The 19,950-nt window shown below is 35.6% G+C and overlaps 1 protein-coding gene across 2 annotated transcripts in view; it reads left to right on the forward strand.

Moving 5' to 3' along the window:
• The window catches only part of TBC1D15 (TBC1 domain family member 15), a 56,876-nt gene extending 42,228 nt beyond the window's left edge, over positions 1 to 14,648 (forward strand). For both annotated transcript variants that reach the window (XM_070600413.1, XM_070600412.1), the window contains 6 exons: positions 5,107 to 5,207; positions 9,008 to 9,107; positions 9,501 to 9,598; positions 11,626 to 11,742; positions 12,263 to 12,349; positions 13,326 to 14,648. In XM_070600413.1, coding sequence (XP_070456514.1) covers positions 5,107 to 5,207; positions 9,008 to 9,107; positions 9,501 to 9,598; positions 11,626 to 11,742; positions 12,263 to 12,349; positions 13,326 to 13,547 — 725 coding nt within the window. In that variant the 3' untranslated portion in view covers positions 13,548 to 14,648. The remainder of the gene's footprint in view (positions 1 to 5,106; positions 5,208 to 9,007; positions 9,108 to 9,500; positions 9,599 to 11,625; positions 11,743 to 12,262; positions 12,350 to 13,325) is intronic.
• Positions 14,649 to 19,950: the final 5,302 nt, after the last annotated feature.

The following is a 19,950-nucleotide window of genomic DNA, read 5'->3' on the forward strand; positions in this document are numbered from 1 at the left end:
ACCAGAACAACAGCAATTTGGGATGTGCGTGCTATGGTAAACCACTGGCAAATCCAACAGACAAAGAAGGGGAGCTGCCTTTATAAAGAGAAGGGGGGAGGAGGGGGGGCTGATCTGAATGAAAGTCCATTGGGGGAAAGTAATAGTTCAGGGTAGCAGCAGGTTCTCATTGGCTGAGCTGTAGTTTCTCACTGGCTGGGGTCTTTCCAGATAGGGAGAGAAATCCTCCTTTAGTAATAAAGTAGTTGTACTTCCTGTCCAAGATGCAGGCATCTGTCTCTTCCTTTTTGGTGTAATTGATCGTGTCTGATGGGCCATGAGAGCTCCCCCTGGAGGCCTTCCTCACTCCAATTTAATTAACATTTCTTTTACTAATTTCCACACTAAAGAACCAGAAGTTGCCTAAGTATCAACCTTTAAGTAAGTATAAATAATGAAAAACTTCTGAGTTACCTACAATGTGAGTGATTCCTCAGTAGAAGACAGTGGAAATACATGTTTCCCAGATTGCTTTAATAGAGCTTGAAGTATCTTTTGGAGAACATAATTGGATATTTGGCATATTAAACCCAAATGAACCTTGAATTATGAGTATGTTTTCTTCTGTTTGTATCTATGTGAATTCTTCTTGGCTTCTTATTCGTAAGTTAGGGGAAGGTGTAAACTCTGTTGTGCATCTTGAGGCATCAGCCTCTTTGGTGACATTAAGTTAAAAAATCAGAGGGGCCGGCCCCGTGGCCGAGTGGTTAAGTTCGTGTGCTCCGCTTCAGCAGCCCAGGGTTTCGCTGGTTTGGATCCTGGGCACGGACATGGCATCGCTCATCAGGCCATGTTGAGGCAGCATCCCACATGCCACAGCTAGAAGGACCCACAACTAAAATATACAGCTATGTACTGGGGGGATTTGGGGAGAAAAAGCAGAAAAAAAAAAAGAAGATTGGCAGCAGTTGTTAGCTCAGATGCCCATCTTCTAAAAAAAAAAAAAAATCACAGATTTCTGTATAAAATGTAAAATGTAGCCAGTTCTATCACACCTATAGTGAGCCTCAGATTGGATCATTGAAAACATATTGGTAGAGTGCTTTTCAGGTTACAGAGTGCTATCGTACTCAGTTTTGATTTTGGTTTTGATTCTAATAGCAGCCTTTTGAGGAAACGGAGAAATAATCCCCACTTTATGAGTGAGGTTATGTTGGTTCAGAGAGTGACTCAGGGTTACACAAGTAAAGAATGTTGGACTAGGAGTAGAGACCCAGGTCTTTATTTCAGGCTGGCCTTCTTACCTCTACATATTCAGCACCCTGACCCGTTGCCATGTTAGCTTCTGTTACCAATATAGAGAATAGGACCATTATCCTGGGGAATGAGGCATTGCCCAAACTCTCAGACGGTAAGTTTGAGGTAGGCATTCATGCATGTTCTCACAAGGAGTTTTTGAATGCTTAGTTTTTTTGGCCATAGTCTCAGACCAGTTAACTGGATAAATTGGGATCTTCATTTGTCTCTATTAACCCTATATTTTTTCTAATCAAATAATGTATGTTATCTTAAACATAGCCAAGATTCCCATTAAGAACTCTGGCCTTATGAGATGCCACGGAAGTTTTCATAAAGTAGTGGACCAAATTTCTTGCCTTTTACTCAAAGCAAAGTAACCTGGGCTATAAATTTACTCTTATAGGTGCTTCTGTCATTTTGAGTTGTTTGGCTTCTTAGCCCATAGGTGAGGTATAGGTGCATTTGCACTGAACAGAGTCTCACTAATAGTGAGGAAGGAGACAGAAATGATCAGAAACAGAAGAACTTCAGGAAGAGTCATTTTTAGTTAGTGCGAAGACGCTACACCTAGGATCTTTCTATGGAAAGTTCTTTTTTAGAGTATATGTTTATAATTATGATCCTGAGTAACCAATAGAAGGTTAAATTATACTCAAAATACTGTATGTAAGAAGGCAGGACAGTGTCTAATTTAAAAAAAAAGGATTTCCGGGGCCAGCCCAGTGGTGTTGTGGTTAAGTTCTCATGCTCTGCTTTAGCAGCCAGGGGTTCAGATTCTGGGTGTGGAACCCACACACTGCTCATCAAGCCATGCTGTGGCAGCATCCCGCATACGAAGTGGAGGAAGATTGGCACAGATGTTAGCTCAAGGTCACTCTTCTTCACCAAAAGAAAAAAAGAATTTCCAATTCCTAAGATTTTTTTTTATTTGCTAATCTAAGGGATAAGCTTCAGTGAACCTGGAAAATTGACCTATATGTAGATGAGTTTTTTTGTCAGTGTAAGAAAGTGTACAGTAGGATGATAAGGAGTTCAGTTCTCATGCCTCCCCACTGAAACAAATTTGCTATGAAAATAGTTTTGGGGAACTGCCTCAGAAATTGTAGTAGTGCCAATAAAGATGTGCGTTATCAGCACTAGTGCAGAATCTGAGTGTACTGAGTGCTAATTCAGACAGCTTTGCTCTTTCCTTAATTAAAGGGAATTCGTACGTTATTTCCACCCCCACAACTCACGACATATCCCAAAGAACGTCATGAATAAAATAAAATAAATTAAAAGCAACCAGAATACAGGTATTCATTTCACTACTTGCTTCAGCTGAGACTTACCACAGAAATATGGTAGTGATCCCATATGAAAGCTGAAGACTTAAGGGATTAAATTAGCTTCTTAGAAACTTTTATTTATTATAACTTTATAATAAAGCGCTTTTTTCCCCAGAGGAAATGTGCTTTGTAAATCTTTTGAAATATTTGTTATAGACCATGCGCAGTCAACCCCAGGAAAGTAGTACTCTTTTGCACTTTGTTGAATTTCCTTCATGCTTTAATTGGTTTAGTCTATATATTTGTCATTGTATTTACTGCATCAGTGCCGTGTGGGAAAATTCTGATAACAATTTAGTCTTCCTTCCAACCTACTTATTCTTTTCTTAACAGTGTTGTATTAATCAAGATTTTCCAGGGAAACAGAACCATTAAGATTATATATTTATTTGTTTCACACACACACACACACACACAAGGGGAGAGAGAGAGAGAGGGTGAAAAAGAAAAAGATATGGTATTGGCTCACGTGACTGGAGACAAGAGGTCCCACAGTCTGCTGTCTGCATGCAGAGTGGAGACCCAGGAAAGCTGGTAGTGTAGTTGGAAGGCCTGAGAGCAGGAGAGCTGATGGTGTGGATGCCATTCTGAGTCTGAAGGCATGAGAACCCGGAGCACTGAGGACAGGAAAAGATCAATGTCCCAGCTCAAGCAGCCAGGCAGAGAGCAAATTCAACCTTCCTCCATCTTTTTATTCTATTCAGGCCCTCAGTGTATTGGGTAATGCCCATCCACTTTGGGGAATGCTGTCTGCTTTAATCAGTTCACCAATTTAAATGCTGATCTCTTCTAGAAACACCTTCACAGACACTCCCAGAAATAATGTTAAACCAGACATCTGGGCACCCCTTAGCCCACTCAAGTTGACGTATGAAATTAATCATCACAAGTGTGCATTATTTTAAAAAGTACCTCCAATAAATTTCTAGAAATGCTTACACTTAGATATCCTGTCACATGCATTATTTCTGGCATGTTTCTCCAAATGTCTTGGTAACTCCATTGTCTGATACTGTGATAATTGGCTGCCTGGCCCTGGGAACCCTGGTGTTCTTTTGTGTTAATGTGAGTAGAGTCCCACTTTCCGCAGGATATGGTGTAGACATAGTGAGGTTGATAGGGATTCAGCATAGCAGGAGATGATTGTGAGAGGCTCAGAGCAGAGAGACCTAAATTTATTTGTAAGGAGATCTTGAGGTGATCTGAGTGCCTCACTCTGTTATACATTCAAACTGAGTTTTCTCAGGAGACTTTGGCTTATTTGTTTCCTGGGCTCATTTTTAAACTTTTCTTCCAAAATAAGAATGATGTAGATTTCTAGCAGAAATATCTCCTCCCCCTTTAAGATATATACTCTTTAAATGGCTTCAGTGCATGTAGATTTTGGCGACTAAGAATGTAAGCTTTGGAACTGCAAATGAAAGACTGTTTTCCATAGACTTCCCAAGCTTTCACTGGAAAAAATTCTCTACGTACCTTTAACAAATGTACAAAAGTTACCAAAGTTAAGTAATAATATGTATGTGCAAAGGCTTGGTATGAGCTCTTGTCCCTTTCTTGATTCAAGAATATGTGTCTTAAGTCTCAAATCTAGTTGTAAAGCAGTTAAGAAAATTGAGGGTTTTATGAGATGGAAGTAAAAAACGAGACTTAACATGTTCAGGTGAAAAGCTAAACCAAGACTTTTTGTTTGTTTTTAAGTGAGGGGCCTGATTCTTTAACTTTCCAGTTTTTCTCTTGATCAAGGGCTGTAATTAGTGTCATGACTGAGAAATTTTAACAGCATCAAGAGAAAGGTGGTCAAAGTGAGAGTTTTAGGTACAAAATCCTGATTGGATTAAACCCATTTGTTAGCATTGGTTGGATATGGAGTAACAAGAAAGAAAAGAGAGAAGCACATAGATACGACTATTTGAAAGAAGTGCATCATTTTGTTGTGACTCCTTTTGTTTAAATTACCAGCGATCTGGTTGCTAGAGCAGTAGGACCCTTTTGCGTTCTTACTTTATTTGGCTTATTCATGCAGTTTGGTGCTGTTGACTACTCTGGCCTTGCAGCTTTCTTCCCTTGACTTCTACCACACCCTTCTCCCTTGAGTTTTTTCCCCTTACTTCTCTGACTGTTCCCTCTTAGATCTCCTTTGAGTATGTACTCTTAAGTTTGATGTTCCTCTGGGTTTTCTGTTCACCTCTCTCCTTTTTCATAATGCTTTTGCACCTTATTTTTAAAGATATTACCCACTCTTGATAGTGATACCTACATGAAAACACATATTAACAGCTGTATTTCTGCTTACACCTCAATCTAAACCCATCTTTCTCACTTGATTGCTAGACTTCCTCCTCCTTGTTTATTTTCTTTTCTTGGTGAATATCAGCATCGACCAGTTTCTGAAACCAAAGAAAAGATGTAATTTTAAGTGGAATGGTGGTGATATGCACAGCAGGATACGTAAAGCTTAGGTTTTTAGAGACATGATTATTTTTTCTGTTCTTTTTAGGGTATGTGCAAGGAATGAGTGACTTACTTTCCCCTCTTTTATATGTGATGGAAAACGAAGTGGATGCCTTTTGGTGCTTTGCCTCCTACATGGACCAAATGGTAAAAAGAGAGATTCCTTCCTTTAATCAAACTAATTTAGAAAATTTTAGTTGTATAATCTTATTATATAAGATTGATGTTCATATTTAGCCAATTAAGATGTAACTTAAAAAAAATTGCTCCATGTTGTTCATTTGTTTCTTTTCTAAATAGTCTTTTCAAGAGGTTTGAAAGTACTGCATTGTTTTTAGTACAGAAAGTAGATGGCAAGTGCCTGTGGAAGAGGAATAATCAGGATTTAATATCAGCAAATTCTTATGTTCTGTAGAAGAGCCAAGAGCCATGAGTCATTATAGAATATTGATGAAATAGATGAATTCAGTTCTTGTGAAGTAGTTGAACGTTCATCTCATCTGTTTCAGAGATAAAGCTTAGTCATGCCGAGTAATATCCTTACCTTTTGTGAACATTTTGGGTTTTGTTATTATAGTAACTAACTTTTCTCCAGATGTGTTTCAACTATTTGTAATGCTGACACTCTCTTAGAACTTCGCTCTTATTTTCTCAGAATCATGTGATTATTAGAGTTGAACTATGTTTACATGTACATATTATTACAAAGAACATTTTATCTATTATCGTTGATAGATCTTGAAGACAGAGTTCTAGAATAATAGTACAGAGGGTATTATCAGGGAAATATAGTGGAACAGTCTTTTCAAGTAATCTGTTAGGAAGAAAAAAAAAAGCAGAGGGGCTAAGAGTAGGTAAAGGCACAGGAAATCCAAAGACCTGACTACATAGGTCATTGTACTGTGTCAAAATAAAGCTAATAAACTTGATGCTGGGCCTTGACGTTGGATATTGAAATGGCTTGCTTCCAAGGGGATAAGAATTTTGAGTATGTAATCATGTAAAATGTTTCCCCTGAGTTTAACTCAGAGTTTCTGGGATACAGATGTGAAATTTGGAAGTGATACTCTTCTCCTTTTTGATTACTTTTATTCTTCCCCTCTTGTTTGCCTCTTGTTCTTTCCCCGTCCAATTGTCCAATTTTTCCAACTTTTATCTAGTTCCTGAAGTCTCTTATCCCTGCTTCCAAGTCATCTTCACTTCTAGTCTTTTCCAAATGTATATTTGATAAGATTTGATAATTTCAAAATGTTCTTTTACTATTAAGTTAATAAATATTCAAATTATGTAGTCTTTTACCATGAATTAATGTTTTTGGATTATTTGGAAAGGTTATTAATTGCGGTAATCTGGTAATATCATAGTTTGTCTTCCTTACCTGTTTGATTGATTGATTTTACCTGCCTTCTTAGTTCCAATTACTCCCAAGTGGTCTAGAAACCTGAGACATTTGTTATAAAGGTCTGTACAACTCTTACTAACTGTATAAAAACTGTTGTCTTCCTTCCTTGTGTTTTTGTTGTTTATCCTCTTTTCACTAGAGCTAGTACATCCTTGATAAAGGGGTCATGTCTTTGTTTAACTAGTTCTCTGGTATGCTTCCAAAATTTTCCTAATGCCTGACGTGAGGTTTTTGTTCAAGAGATTTTTGTAGAATACACGCATATTTTCCCAGTGCTTGGTTTAGACCTCTCCTTATGTAGATATTCCAGAAGTACTAACATGAACATACTGCATTTAGTTTTTTAAAATAATTGTTTTCATAACACTGAGGCAATATTGGCACATTCCAGTATATTGGCTTATGATGCCAAATACATAGATACATGCATACATGTGCATGTATTTGCATCTCAGATGTGAAGACTACTTTCTGAACATCTTTAATGCGCACTTTGCAGTCTATTTGTCATTTTTGTGTATGAAAGCTCAAGTTCTTTTTTCTGTCTTTTTCACAGTAAATATTCTCTGTGTTTACCTTTTCCATTGAGGATGGTCTGGGGATTTTTCTAAAAAGATCTCTTAATATATTGTTTACTAACATTTTTTTCCATAACATGTGAACAAAAGGGGAATATGTTGTGATAAAAATAATCTGCACAGTTATTTTCCACTGCATTGCTTTTGTTTTGGTGTCCTTAAGTCTCTACTGCTGTTGTTGGATTCCTTTTTGTTTTACAGCTTTATTTTATGTAAGTTTTTATTTCTTTTGTGATGGCTGAACCTAATGTCTATAGATTTACTTTTGTTGATATTTACTCGCATCTAATGTAGGTCTAGGTATAGACTTGGTCTATTAGGGAAATATTTGCAAAGTTATCTGATGAACTTTCTTATACCCACCATCCGTTTTGTTTACAGATGTGCATATGTACATATGCATATATATGTATATGTATGCACACATGTTTATTCACAGATACAGTTGAAACCTTTATATAGCCATTGTTGATCTCATTTCCTCTTCTCCAGGAGTAGCTACTTCTCTGAAGTTGGCTTCTGTCATTTGGGTGTGCTTCTTTTTAGAGCAGAGTGGGTAACAGTGGCTGTGCTGTGTTGGTACACCCAAGCCAATTCTAACCTTTGGCTGTGTCGCAACAAAAATTATGCTGTTAATAAAAGAATTAATTCTGCTTTTCCCCTACAGGTCCATGTGGTAAATGTGAAGAAACTATATCCCAAAGGCTTGTGTTAGTCTACTAAACTAGTTTTTTAAATCATTAAAGAGAAACTAGTTTATTGAGAATTAGTAGCCTGTAATTTTTTTTTCTTTTTACCAAGAATGAATGACTTCTAATCTGATAAGATACTTCTAATAAAGGATTTTATTGCCTCTAAAACTGGAAAAGAAGTGTGAAGGAGAGGATCTTGTTCTTAGACTTTTCACAAGGGTTAGGGTAATAGGCCACCATAGAGGGATTGGAGCACTTGAGTTAAAGGGATCAGAATTGTCTAAGAAGCCTTGCATTTATTTTGGTTCCCTGCCCCTCCCAGCTCACCCTGCCCTCGTCTGAAGTGTTGGTAGGGAATCTCCTCAACATTGAAGGTTAAGTCAAGTAAACCACAGCAATTCTCAAACTTTATGATCTCAGGACCCCTTCACATTCTTAAATATTATTGAGGACCCCAAGAGCTTCTGTTTATGTGGGTTATATTTATTGATGTTTATCATATGAAAAATTAATACTGAGAAATTCATAAATATTTACTAATAAGAGTAAACGTATTACATCTTAACATCAGTAACATTTTTTAATGAAAAGTAACTTCTCTTAAACAAATTTATTGAGAAGAGGGATTGTTTTACATTTCCCATTTTCTTTAATGTCTAGGTTAATGGAACACAGCTGGATTTTCACATCTGCTGTTGTTTTCAGTTTATTGTGAAATCACACATCATATGTATGGCCTTTACACTTGTCGGAAAATTTAAAGTGCAAAATGCATATAGTGTTTTAGTATTATCGTGAGAATGGTTTTGACTTCACAGATTCCCTAATGTCATCAAATCTGAAAAATAATTGTTAATGCTGTAAATTAAGATATATATTAAAGCTAAAATTAATTCTATTTCATGTAATAATTTGAATAAATAACAATGGAAATGATTTGATACAAGTTTATTTCCCAAATGTGTGTTCCTTTCACTGGGTCTGTTATTCTCTTTGAAAAATAAGTATATCAGTCAATCTAGAGCTGCATTCTTCTTTAGCTAAGTCAAATGAATAGAGGGAAAAAAATAATCCTTAGTTTGAGACCAAGGATTCACTTTCTTTTCCTTTCTAATGTTGCTTTAGCTTCTTATAGTTGCGATTTTTTAATATAATCAGTGCATATAAGTCCACCTTTTGTCCTTAGATCATGGTTTAGTTATCAGTGAATATATACTGTAAAATATTTATTATTTATTATATTACTTATGTGGTAACATTTGTTTCCTTTTAAAGCATCAGAATTTTGAAGAGCAAATGCAAGGCATGAAGACCCAGCTAATTCAGCTAAGTACCTTGCTTCGGTTGTTGGACAGTGGATTTTGCAGTTACTTAGGTAAGTTTAGTGAATCAAAACTATACCCAGCAAATTGTAGGGTAATACATAGGAAAAACGTAAAGAACTCTTTTAAAGACATAGGTATTCTACCGCCGTTGCCTGGGTTCCTTTGAGGAATAAGAGTGGAACCAAATTGTCTTTGTATAATTCTGCTTTGAAACAGTTTATTCATAAAAGAAATTATTTGTTGTTGTTATTAGGTGTTTTACTTTTAAAGAAGTTAGCCTGCAAATTTGAATTGTTTCCTTGAATTAGTAGAAGGCAGTTAAATTTATAAGACTTGTAGTAGTCTACAATGCATAAAAAAAATTTGAGTTTGAAATAGGTTCACTGTATTCTGAGATAATTAGCATAAGAGTAAGCCATATATACATTTTTTCTTCTGTATAGAATCTCAGGACTCTGGATACCTTTATTTTTGCTTCAGATGGCTTTTAATCAGATTTAAAAGGGAATTTAGTTTTCTAGATATTCTTCGATTATGGGAGGTAAGTTCTTAAATTATTATACAAATGTAATATTTATTATGGAAAGAAACAAATTTATTTTATAGAGTATAAATGGATTATAATAGCCTAACTGAAATTTCTAAAGCAATTATGCTCCAAAATTCTGATAGTTTTGTAGTCTCTCCTTAAAAATTAGTGATCTTGAACTGAATTTCTGGTCTTCTGGTCTTTGGAGCTTTTTTGTATAAATCATAATCCTTCTGAGAGTTGGAGCCAGTCGGTTTCCTGGAAGCAGTTGTCTAGACCATTTGTGCCCGTGTTCTCTCCCTGGGAGACTTGACTTTCTGTGAGGCTCAGCTGCATCCTGATGTAGATTGTATAGAGTTCAAGGAAGTTTTGACAGGACGGTCAGTTGAGATGTCACATTATTTGTAGTCTGAGGTATGGGAGGGAGCCAGCTTGTCTTTTGCTTTTTTAAAGAAATTTAAGTTAGAGCAAAATACTAAGAGTAGTATAACAATACTAAGAATAATATAACAAGAATATAACATGTGTGAACATTTTGCCATATTTACTTCTAATGTTTTCTCTTTTTTCCCAAGGAAAAAAATGAAAGCTATAGCTGACATCTTTTTTAATCACAACTCCAAGTCCCATTTCCTTCTCCCCAGCTCTAGAGGATATTCATGATCATGCTTTTGGTGTATATCCTTTTACTTCCTTGTGCACCCAGGGCAACTCTTGATGAAAAACAGAAAATTATTATTTTCTTCTCAAATATCTGTTAATTATTAACAGATCGATGTGCTTTAAAAATAGCATATGGGTATAATGGCTGCTGTCTTCTTTTATAAAGGATTACAGAGTTTCTCCCAAGGAAAGAATGGGAGAGAGACTCCATTTCAGTAATAGATACTTACACAGTGGAACCCCAGTGCCATCTGAGGCTTTTGCACCTGAAAATTGATTCCTATACTTTTGGTGACTCTGCTACCTTAGAGAAAGTGATGCTCTGATTGAGGGACCACTGCTTTCTGGAGGATCACTTCCTTTGTTTGAAATTAGAAGTAAAATGCACATGTTCTTGCCCTGGAATCATGTTTTAAAGTTCATCAATCTTGTTAAATTAGTATCTCAACTTCTTTTTTAGAGGATGAATTGAGAATATTGTTACCACATAGCTAGAATAACTCCTCAGTCTGTGTTTATCAAATAAATTGGAAATTTTAATGAAACCTTTGAGGATAATTGCATTGTGATTAAACTTCCAGAAACTGAATTTAGTCTGAAAATTGTTCAACTTGATTTTCTGCTAGTGAAAGAAGTACAAATATTTCAGATGTACTTTAATAGTATTGTTTATGTGGGTCTTTTTATGTCTCCAGAAGAGACATTGTTAGGTACATTAACCAGAGGGAAACTAAGGCCTTAAATTTGAGAGCATTACCTATATTTAGTCAGAAATGCAGCTATTAATCAAACGTTTCATATGTTTGGGTATAAATTTTGGGTAGTCGATTCAGTTTTTCTCACAATCAGGGATAGTCTGACTTACCTAATATGATGTTTAGAAGGTAGAGCTATCTCTGGGTGTTTTTGATTCCATGTGCTGTATAATTGAATTTTTTTTTTTATTCCCAGGATTTATCTTTTTTCCCTCCCCCAGATACTGAAGATGATTTAAAGTGAGAAACTGAAGGTTCAGAAAAATAGTGAAAATGCCTCTAACCCTTACACCTTAAACTTAAGCTCATGGTTGTGACCTTTTAATTAATACCATGTATCATGTTGGTTAGGCTCAGTGGTGTGCTTATTGTAGTTACCTAAGGAGCCACATTTGGAATTCATCATATTCCCATAATGTTAAACTTGTTGTTAGTTACTTTGTAGGTAAAGGTAAGACTTCCCTGCCCCACCCTTCATTTCCTAACTAGGAAAACAGTGGACTACCCCATCTAGGCAACTTCTGCTTTGCATAGAAGTCATTCAGAGTTCAGCATTGTATCTGTGAGGATGATATTTTAGAATTGATAGAGTTTACTAAATAGTTGTTCTGTTTTTTGTAGGTCATGTGGACTGAGCTACCTTGTAAAAATTTCCATCTTCTTCTCTGTTGTGCTATTCTGGAATCAGAAAAGCAGCAAATAATGGAAAAGCATTATGGCTTTAATGAAATACTTAAGGTAATTATTCCTTTAATTTAGATTTTAATATTTGGCTCTTTCCTCTGTTTGGTGGTACTGATAGACAAAACGTTTCCTTGGAGCTTTATTGAATTCTTTGAGTGACTTAAATGTCATCAGTAACACTTAGTACTAGAGCTGACTCTCTGAGAATGACAGTTCAACAAATATGCGTTGGCCAGTTATTTTTACCTGGTTAATTAGGAAGAAAAGGAAATTCAACAGATTTCCTTTATGTTTAGTTTTCTAAAAGAATAATTGTGTTTTGCTTATAACTTTGGGATAGTAGACCTGGGACAGCTGCTGGATTTAATGTTGCATAAGCTTATTAGCCATTTTTTAGCTTTAAAACTTGAAGTAATCTAATGAAAGATATAGTGAATTTCCTGTTTATTTGTATTATGTGAATATTTTTATTTTAAGGATTTTATCTGCAGTGAAATATAACTGACAATAAATTAGTAGGATATAGTAGTGCTTTCAGTTCGGATTATCATTTTATTTTATTGATTCATTTTAGCATATCAATGAATTGTCCATGAAAATTGATGTGGAAGGTATACTATGCAAGGCAGAAGCAATTTCTCTACAGATGGCAAAATGCAAGGTATACAGTGTTTGAAGTAATGAGAAGATTTTTTGTTTGTTTTTGGTGGGTTGAGGTAAAGAAAAGTTTTCTTCTTAGAAATAAAATAAATGGCAGTTTTAGCAAGTTGAAGGCAGACACAAAGCATTGACTGGCATTTGATTTACCATTACAGATTTACAGCACTTAATTGAAAACAGTTGATTAAGTATGCTAGATAGGAAGCATATAATAATAAGACAAAATGGCAAAAGTAATGAAAACATTTCTGCAACAACTAAAGAGGCTGTAGAATTTAACCGTTGATATATTACACAATTGAATTAGTGAGCACAGAATAGGACCTCGTGTTAGATATGTAGTACCCCCAGATAAAGACATGCTAATCAGAAACAATTAAATGGATAGTATTTAGTCTAGATCATTATATTTGTATCAGTGACGCTCTCAATTATTTCTAAAAACAAGGCAAATTTGTTGTATTATCTGAATTCAAACCAAATCATTATACTTTTGATGTATTTTGTTTTTTGTATTTTAATGAGAATTTTTATTTGGTCTTTGTGTCATTTCTTCATGGTTCCAAATACTTAACTTTGGTTCAATTCTACAGATGTTCATTTGATAGCTTTTTGTTCCAAACATGCCAGTGAGAAACTTCTTACCTTTAAGGAACCTCTGTGTTTTGAGGGGGAAAGACTGTGTAAATAAGGAGAGTGAAATAAATGCTAAATATCAGGAAACAATGTTTGTAAGAGGGTGGGGTGGGGTAGAGAGTAACTAATTTGGAATAGAAGATCAGGGAACCTCTTATGAAAAAAAGTGGTTAGGATTTCATGTGGAGTGGAGAAAGAAGATTTGAGAGGGTACATAACGATGACTGCTAGAACAAATCTTCAGATTCTGGAATCGGTGTCGTCTTGAGTAGAAGTGTTATTCTGTGATTACTTTTCCTCTGTAGTGAACGATGGTTTTGTGTTTGATTTTTCATATTCAGGAATTGCCACAAGCAGTTTGTGAGATCCTTGGGCTTCAGGACAGTGAAGTTACAACACCAGATTCAGACACTGGTGAAGATGAAAATGCTGGCGTGACTAGTTGTCCTGCATCTGCATTTCAGAGTAACTCCTTGCCAGCACTTGCTGCCAGTGGAGCCAGAGCTGACAACCCAACACAAACACCAATGTCCCCAAATGTCAGCAGATTAACACCTGCATGATCATTTGCTTAATTTTTGAAGAGACACTTTGTTGCAACTTTTTTTCAAATACTTGAAAGGTGGAAATTTAAAATCTTGGTATTGATCATGCTTTAAGGTTTATGGAAAGAAAGTGTACTGATGTTTTTGCATTAAAGCTTTACAAAGATTTAAACTAATTATTTTTGTAGTTACTTCTACCAGATAGCCTTTTTTTCCCAGTAACATTCCTTAGTATTTTTATAGCCAAGTACAGATTATTTTCTTGCTGATGAACTGGAATTGGATAAATATTGCAAGTGGATGAGATGGAAATTATGCACTTTGAAAAACATTCACTTTGTTTACTCTAAGTTTGGTGGGTTTTGGATTTGATCAAATTAAAGGTTGAGGCTTTCTATAGCATTCTGAGCTGAGAAGTAGATTGTTGTCCAGTGACAAGATTCTCTTGTTTGTTTTTCTCTATTGTTTACAGCAATACTCAGCTTAAATATTTATGCTGGTTGAATGTGATTTAAATTGGACATTTTCATCAATGCAATTTAATGTGTAGATATTTCAACCATAGAAAGTGGATTGGCAGTATATTTTTACATTGAACTTTTCTTCACTTGTATATAAAGACTATATACGTACTTATTTATGAGTATAAGAAAAGATAAGCATATTTTCTTTAACTGAATAAACTTGACTTGATTTATATAACCTGATTTCACAAAGTTAATACATAGCTTCAATATGAGATCTTTTTCAAAACTATTTTCTTAACCACACGTTTATTTCATGAGACCACATTCAACCCTGTACCTGGTGTAATTTTAAAATTAACTGCTTGTAACCTCACTTTACTAATGATGTTTATTATCTTTCCTAATAATGCATTAACTGATTCATCAGGTCTTTAAATTTTCATAAAATACTCCTTGCAAAAAGCTTATGTCAAAAATTTCAGTGTACTATCGCGAGTCTCAAAATAATACTTTTTTATATATGAACAAAGCTGTTGTTTTTACCATGCAGTGTTGCATGATTTAAAGTTACGTGGAATTAACAAAACTGATTCTGTGTTAATTGTAATTTGTTAACTCCTGTACATATCATTAAAATAAATTTGAAGTTGAAGTAGCGTTTTCAGTTAAATTACACTTAGAAAATATTCTGCTAGTTCTTCATAAGAAAGAAATCCAAGATGGACCCAGTACATCTCATGTTTTTATGTAATTGAAGCAATCATTTGAATGAGTTGTGAAAATGAGAAGAAACATGACCCTTTTTATAACCTAAAAAAAAATTTTCCTCAGGATGAAGTTGAGCCAGTGTTGCCTTAGAGGATGTCATTATCTGACTCAGTAAAGCGGCTGCCCACACTTGGTGCTAATAATGTGAAGTAAAAATTACGCAGTTCTAAATCAGTCCAGTAGATAGACTTTTTTCCCCCAGAAAGCTAGGGAACCAAATGAACTTTTTTCCTACTTGCACGTTAACTGACAATAATGACAGTAGAACCATTAGATTTTAGTTTTTAATATCATATGTATGTTATCTTTCATCAGTTAATAAGAGTAAGCCTATTCAGGGGGAAAAAAGTAAACTGATCAAAAACTCAGCATCTCTAGCCTTTCATTTCCTGCTGTTCAGGAAATTACTTAGAACATCTTGATGTTCTTCTTGTTCTTCCTGGACAGGGACTTTTGGGGAGTTTTTTCATACTACGTAATGTGATATCTATTTCAGAGTTTTAAAAATCGTAATACATTTAGTAAGTTGAACTTTTATCAAGTTTTATTAAAACTACTTGTTAAAACATTGAATTTCTATCTAGCACATTTTTGATATGGGAGTGATAATAATGCAGTGGTAGATAAAGTCTTAGATAATCAGAGTCCACAAAATCCAGTGAGCAAATACTATGTAAACGTGAGCTATTGAGATTGCTAAAATAGATAAATAGGTAAATGCGTTAGTCTAACCTTTTAAAGATTTGTTTATTTCAGTTTTCACAAGATGCTCTGTCCACACTCTGATAACATGTAAAATATTATGTGCTATATTAAGTGATATTTAAAGTTGTTAAAATTCAAGTAATTTCTAATTTAATTGTAAAAAGTATTTTCAATTCTGATATGAGTGGGAAACATTTTTGCATGGAAGAACATCTCTACTTTGATTGTTTCATGTGTCTAGGATTCTTCATCTCTTTATATATTATGAACTCTAGTCTTGGTGATGTCTAAAGCTTTGTTGAGTAAGGAAAACAGCCTTTTGGGATAAGATAGTGATTCTTGCTGAACCTGACATTTCCAAGGACTTTTATAGATGCCGACTATTCTTACAGAAAATTCATATAATTATGCCATTATTAAAGATAGTTTGTATAAAGTAATGCAAAATGTTTATTGAAGAACCTAGAACATCATTTGACTTGTGTGCAACTATGTAACAAGGTAATATCATTCCAGCTTAGATTTCTCTACTTGGGGTTTTCAGTAGGTGCGTGAACCTCTTACTGTATTTGAAGTCTTGTGTGCAAATATGCATATTTTGGAGAAGAGGTCACATAGTTTCTCAAAACCTTCTCTGATTATCCCCAAAAGTTGAGAACCATTGTTATAAATTATTTAATGTGAGAATAATAACATAATTTAGGACTCATGCTAATGACTTCATGTGCTGAACTTCAATTAAAATATCTTCAGAGTGCTCATTCCCAATCCTTGGTCTCTATTTAATCAATCAAAATACATGTCCAAGCTATACTTCATACATATAGAATCAGAATCTTTGGAAGTGAGGTCAAGGAATCCACGTTGTCACAGGCCTCCAGCTGGTTCCTGAGCCTCCCTGAGGTCAGAGAACTGCCGTTATATGTCGTGTTTCAGGGATTAACACTTTCACTTATGGTCAGGTAGACAAGTCCCTAAGTTTTTAAAAAGTAGTTCCGTGATTTTCTAAGGTGGATTTGCCCTAGTTCTGGTCACCATTTTGAGTGGAAAGTGAGGACATTCATCTTAGCCTATTTTTCATAGATTTCCCCCTCCGTATCTTATTTTTGAAGGTAAACTTTCAGTGTCACTTGTGAACACAAAACAAGATGAAGTTTGAAATCAATCTGCAAGGTTTCCATCAGTATCTAATGTCATTACCTGATTCTAAACATCTGTATCTACTGGTACTAAAGTGTGAATACGCTACCATTTGAATGATGCAATGTATTTAGTCTGTTCTCCCTCTAGGTCCTTATACTACAGTGATTTTAAGTTGTAGATTTTTGAGGATTGTTCCAATTACAAATATTTTTCTCATTGTTTTGTAAGTAGACTCCTATTTTTCAGGCTATTTTTTTTCACCTGGGGAAAAACAGTGTGTTGCCCTTAGATGCAAAGGTTGGGTGGACTAGGGCAGTTATACTGGACATAACTTGTGTAACTCTTTGGATATCTAAAGCACTTGTTCAGACCTTAGGAAATTACACTGTTTAAGAACTCACTGTAAAGAAAAACTGATTATAATCAAAAGTCTCTAAAAACTATCAAGAATCAGAAATCCCATAATTGCTTAATGTAGTTCAATCCCTAAAGTCGGAATGTTAGAATGATAGGTCAGCTATAAAATATGGTTTTCCTACTCAAATATCTATATAATGTAGTGCTCCTCACGTATCTCGCTGTGTGCAAAAGAAGACAATGAAAAGAAATTCCAGTAGGCTTAGCTGTGATCATTGAGCAGTGTAGTTCCTGGTTTAGCTTTTTAAAGTAAGGCTTATTAACTTCAGAGATGGGCTTTTGCTGTGACAGTCAATAATAGATGTTCCCTATACCAAACTAGTCTGATTGGAGGCACAAGACCCAACAGGTTAGTAAACGGCTTTAAAAACACGACTAAGGTTGTTTTTAGATTGCTTTAGATGTTATATGGCCTGGCTGTACAAGGGACTAGAATCTCTTCCATGGTCACAGGCTCACTTTGCAAGCCACCATGGTACTTCTCAGTGCTCAGTATTTACAATGCATACCACTATCACTGTTTGGCACAGAGTGCGGGATACACCCAAAGAAAATTTGGGCCACATGTTTTTTATTAACTGAATCAAGTGTTAAATGAGCCAAATGGAGTATTTGCTGAATAGGAAGTCGTTAGCAGTTGACAGCTTCTAACCCAAATAGATATATAAAGACTAAATTGATATGTTTTCTGAGTGAAATTGTTTAAATTCTTTTACTTTTGTACTCTTAATGGAAACAATGCTGTTACAAACACATAGATGCTCTTATATCCTCCTCTCTCCCTTCCTCCCAAAAAAGGACAAAACTCAAGATACGTTCTCTTTCACATGTCAGGGTGTAAAGAAGTTAAGTCTAAAAGTTTAATTTCGTTAAATTGCTCAATTTAAACTCGACTTCTGAATAACTGGGACAAATATTTATTCTCTTTTGGGTTACAGAGCTTTTAAGAATTCTATATAAAGGCTAATGGATTTCCCAAAGGAGGAGAAACCCAATCTTAAGGCTCTCACAACCTTCCTTCACTTCCTATTAACTAACAGTGTTTTCCAAACTAGCCTTCTAACTTTCTGTATAGTATGACTTGTCCCAAAGTTTTATTGGTTGGTGAATATAGAGGGGGAAAGAATCCCTCTCACTGACATACCTAAAAAGAGTGAGAAACCCTAGCTTCGTAAACTACAGCTTACAGAATGGGTGGGTTAGCCTTGACAGAGGCACATCTTAGGGAAGGAATTTAAGAGTTAAAAATGCGTCAGCTAAGGCCCAACAGATTGAATTCAGATGGCAGAATCCTGGAGCCATCCCTCAGCCTCAGCAGAACCCTTTTTCCTAATCTATTCCCTTGGTCCTAACAAGACTACAACCGAAATCCTTCCAGACATGGGAATCCACATCCTCTCCCTATTTTTGTTTTTTTAAGCACCTTAGACAGATTCTTTGCCACAGAAATTCTCATCTCTTTTGGTCACTCTCTCAATTTGATTTTGCAATGCTTTTCAAATGTTTGGGTTGCTGAGTTTTCCAGCTCTGTCTTCAACTCTGTAATTCAGAATTAGACATAAAGAGGTAAGTTTCGAGGAGTGGGGGTTGATTCTGCGAGAAGGCGCGAACAGTTATGAGCGTGTCTTCTCACGGCTTCACAGTGTGGAATGAATCCATAAGAGGCCTGGCCTTCATCTAGGGGTCCCTCCTATTTTAGTCTCCTTCCTAAGCTGACTAGGTTTCTCTTAAGGACTCATGCATTGTCTGAGAACATCACTATGGAATTTTAAAAAATGTTCTATGGTCTTTGTTAAACTTGCTTTTAAAAACCATAGAAATTTTGCATGCCTTATTTTTCTTGTTTTCTTATTTATCTGCTATCAATAACTTCAAGTTTCTTGGTTACAATTTAGAGTTTCTTACCTATGTAAGCACAAATCCTGAGTTGTGTTGACAGGTGATTCTTCTGGATAAACAGTACAACTTGCTTCAGACATTTGTTTCCTCAAGGAGTTCATGGAGGCTTGGGCTGGGGTGTGGACACTCGGGTCACCATATAAAGTGCTCTGTGTTCTTGCCACCGATGTGGAGTTTATCCTGTAAGCTCTGGGAGTCAGACGTTGGAAAAAAATTCAGTCAAACTGCGTTGTTCATACTAGAAAATGTCCACTGTACTTATGAATGCGAAACAAGGGTTAAACTATTTGAGCAAGAGGACAGGTTTTAGATTCAGGTAGTCATGGAAGTGAGACTCAGCAAGGTTATGTCTTCGTTTTGTGACCATAACGGTCACAAACGCTGAGCCCTCGGTTTCTCACCTGTTGGTAGGGATAATACCCCAGTTGTGAGGAGTAAATGGAGTACATATAAAACGATTAATAGAGTGCCTGGCTTGATTAAGCATTAATAAATGCTCTCATTATTATCTGGTGGCCATTAAATAGATACTGCCGCAGGCCACCTTTTTCATCTTAAAGCTCTGTGGTTTGTTTTCCCTCCCAAAACATACTATCCTACAGGACCAGCCTTAGGGCACCAGTTGGTTTGTTTGCAATTGACTGAGGCTATTTTCATTTCAAATCCGAGCTGTGTATTCTGGTTTCATCTGAGCCACTGCCTCGATGACCGCAAAGTAAATCACGGTCCCCTTTGTGCTTGCAGTTTTATCCTCTTCCAATTGGGCTTAAATGTGCTTGCCTTTTATCAAGCTCCCTTTATGAAAGTTGTTATGAAAATATGATAATGAGAACACAAGTGTAAGATGTATCTCATATTTTGCCTATTAATAGAGTCTGATCATTCTTAAGTCAACCCTCTTGGTCAGTACAGCAAATAATCAAAGAAATTAAAAACAAACACAAGGTATGTCTGCATTAAGCATTTGTAGCAGTATGGTAAATGATAGTGTCTACAAACATTTTGTCAGGGAACAAACTGAT

Source organism: Equus przewalskii, chromosome 29, assembly GCF_037783145.1.
Source record: "Equus przewalskii isolate Varuska chromosome 29, EquPr2, whole genome shotgun sequence".
In the NCBI taxonomy this organism is placed as follows: domain Eukaryota; kingdom Metazoa; phylum Chordata; class Mammalia; order Perissodactyla; family Equidae; genus Equus; species Equus przewalskii.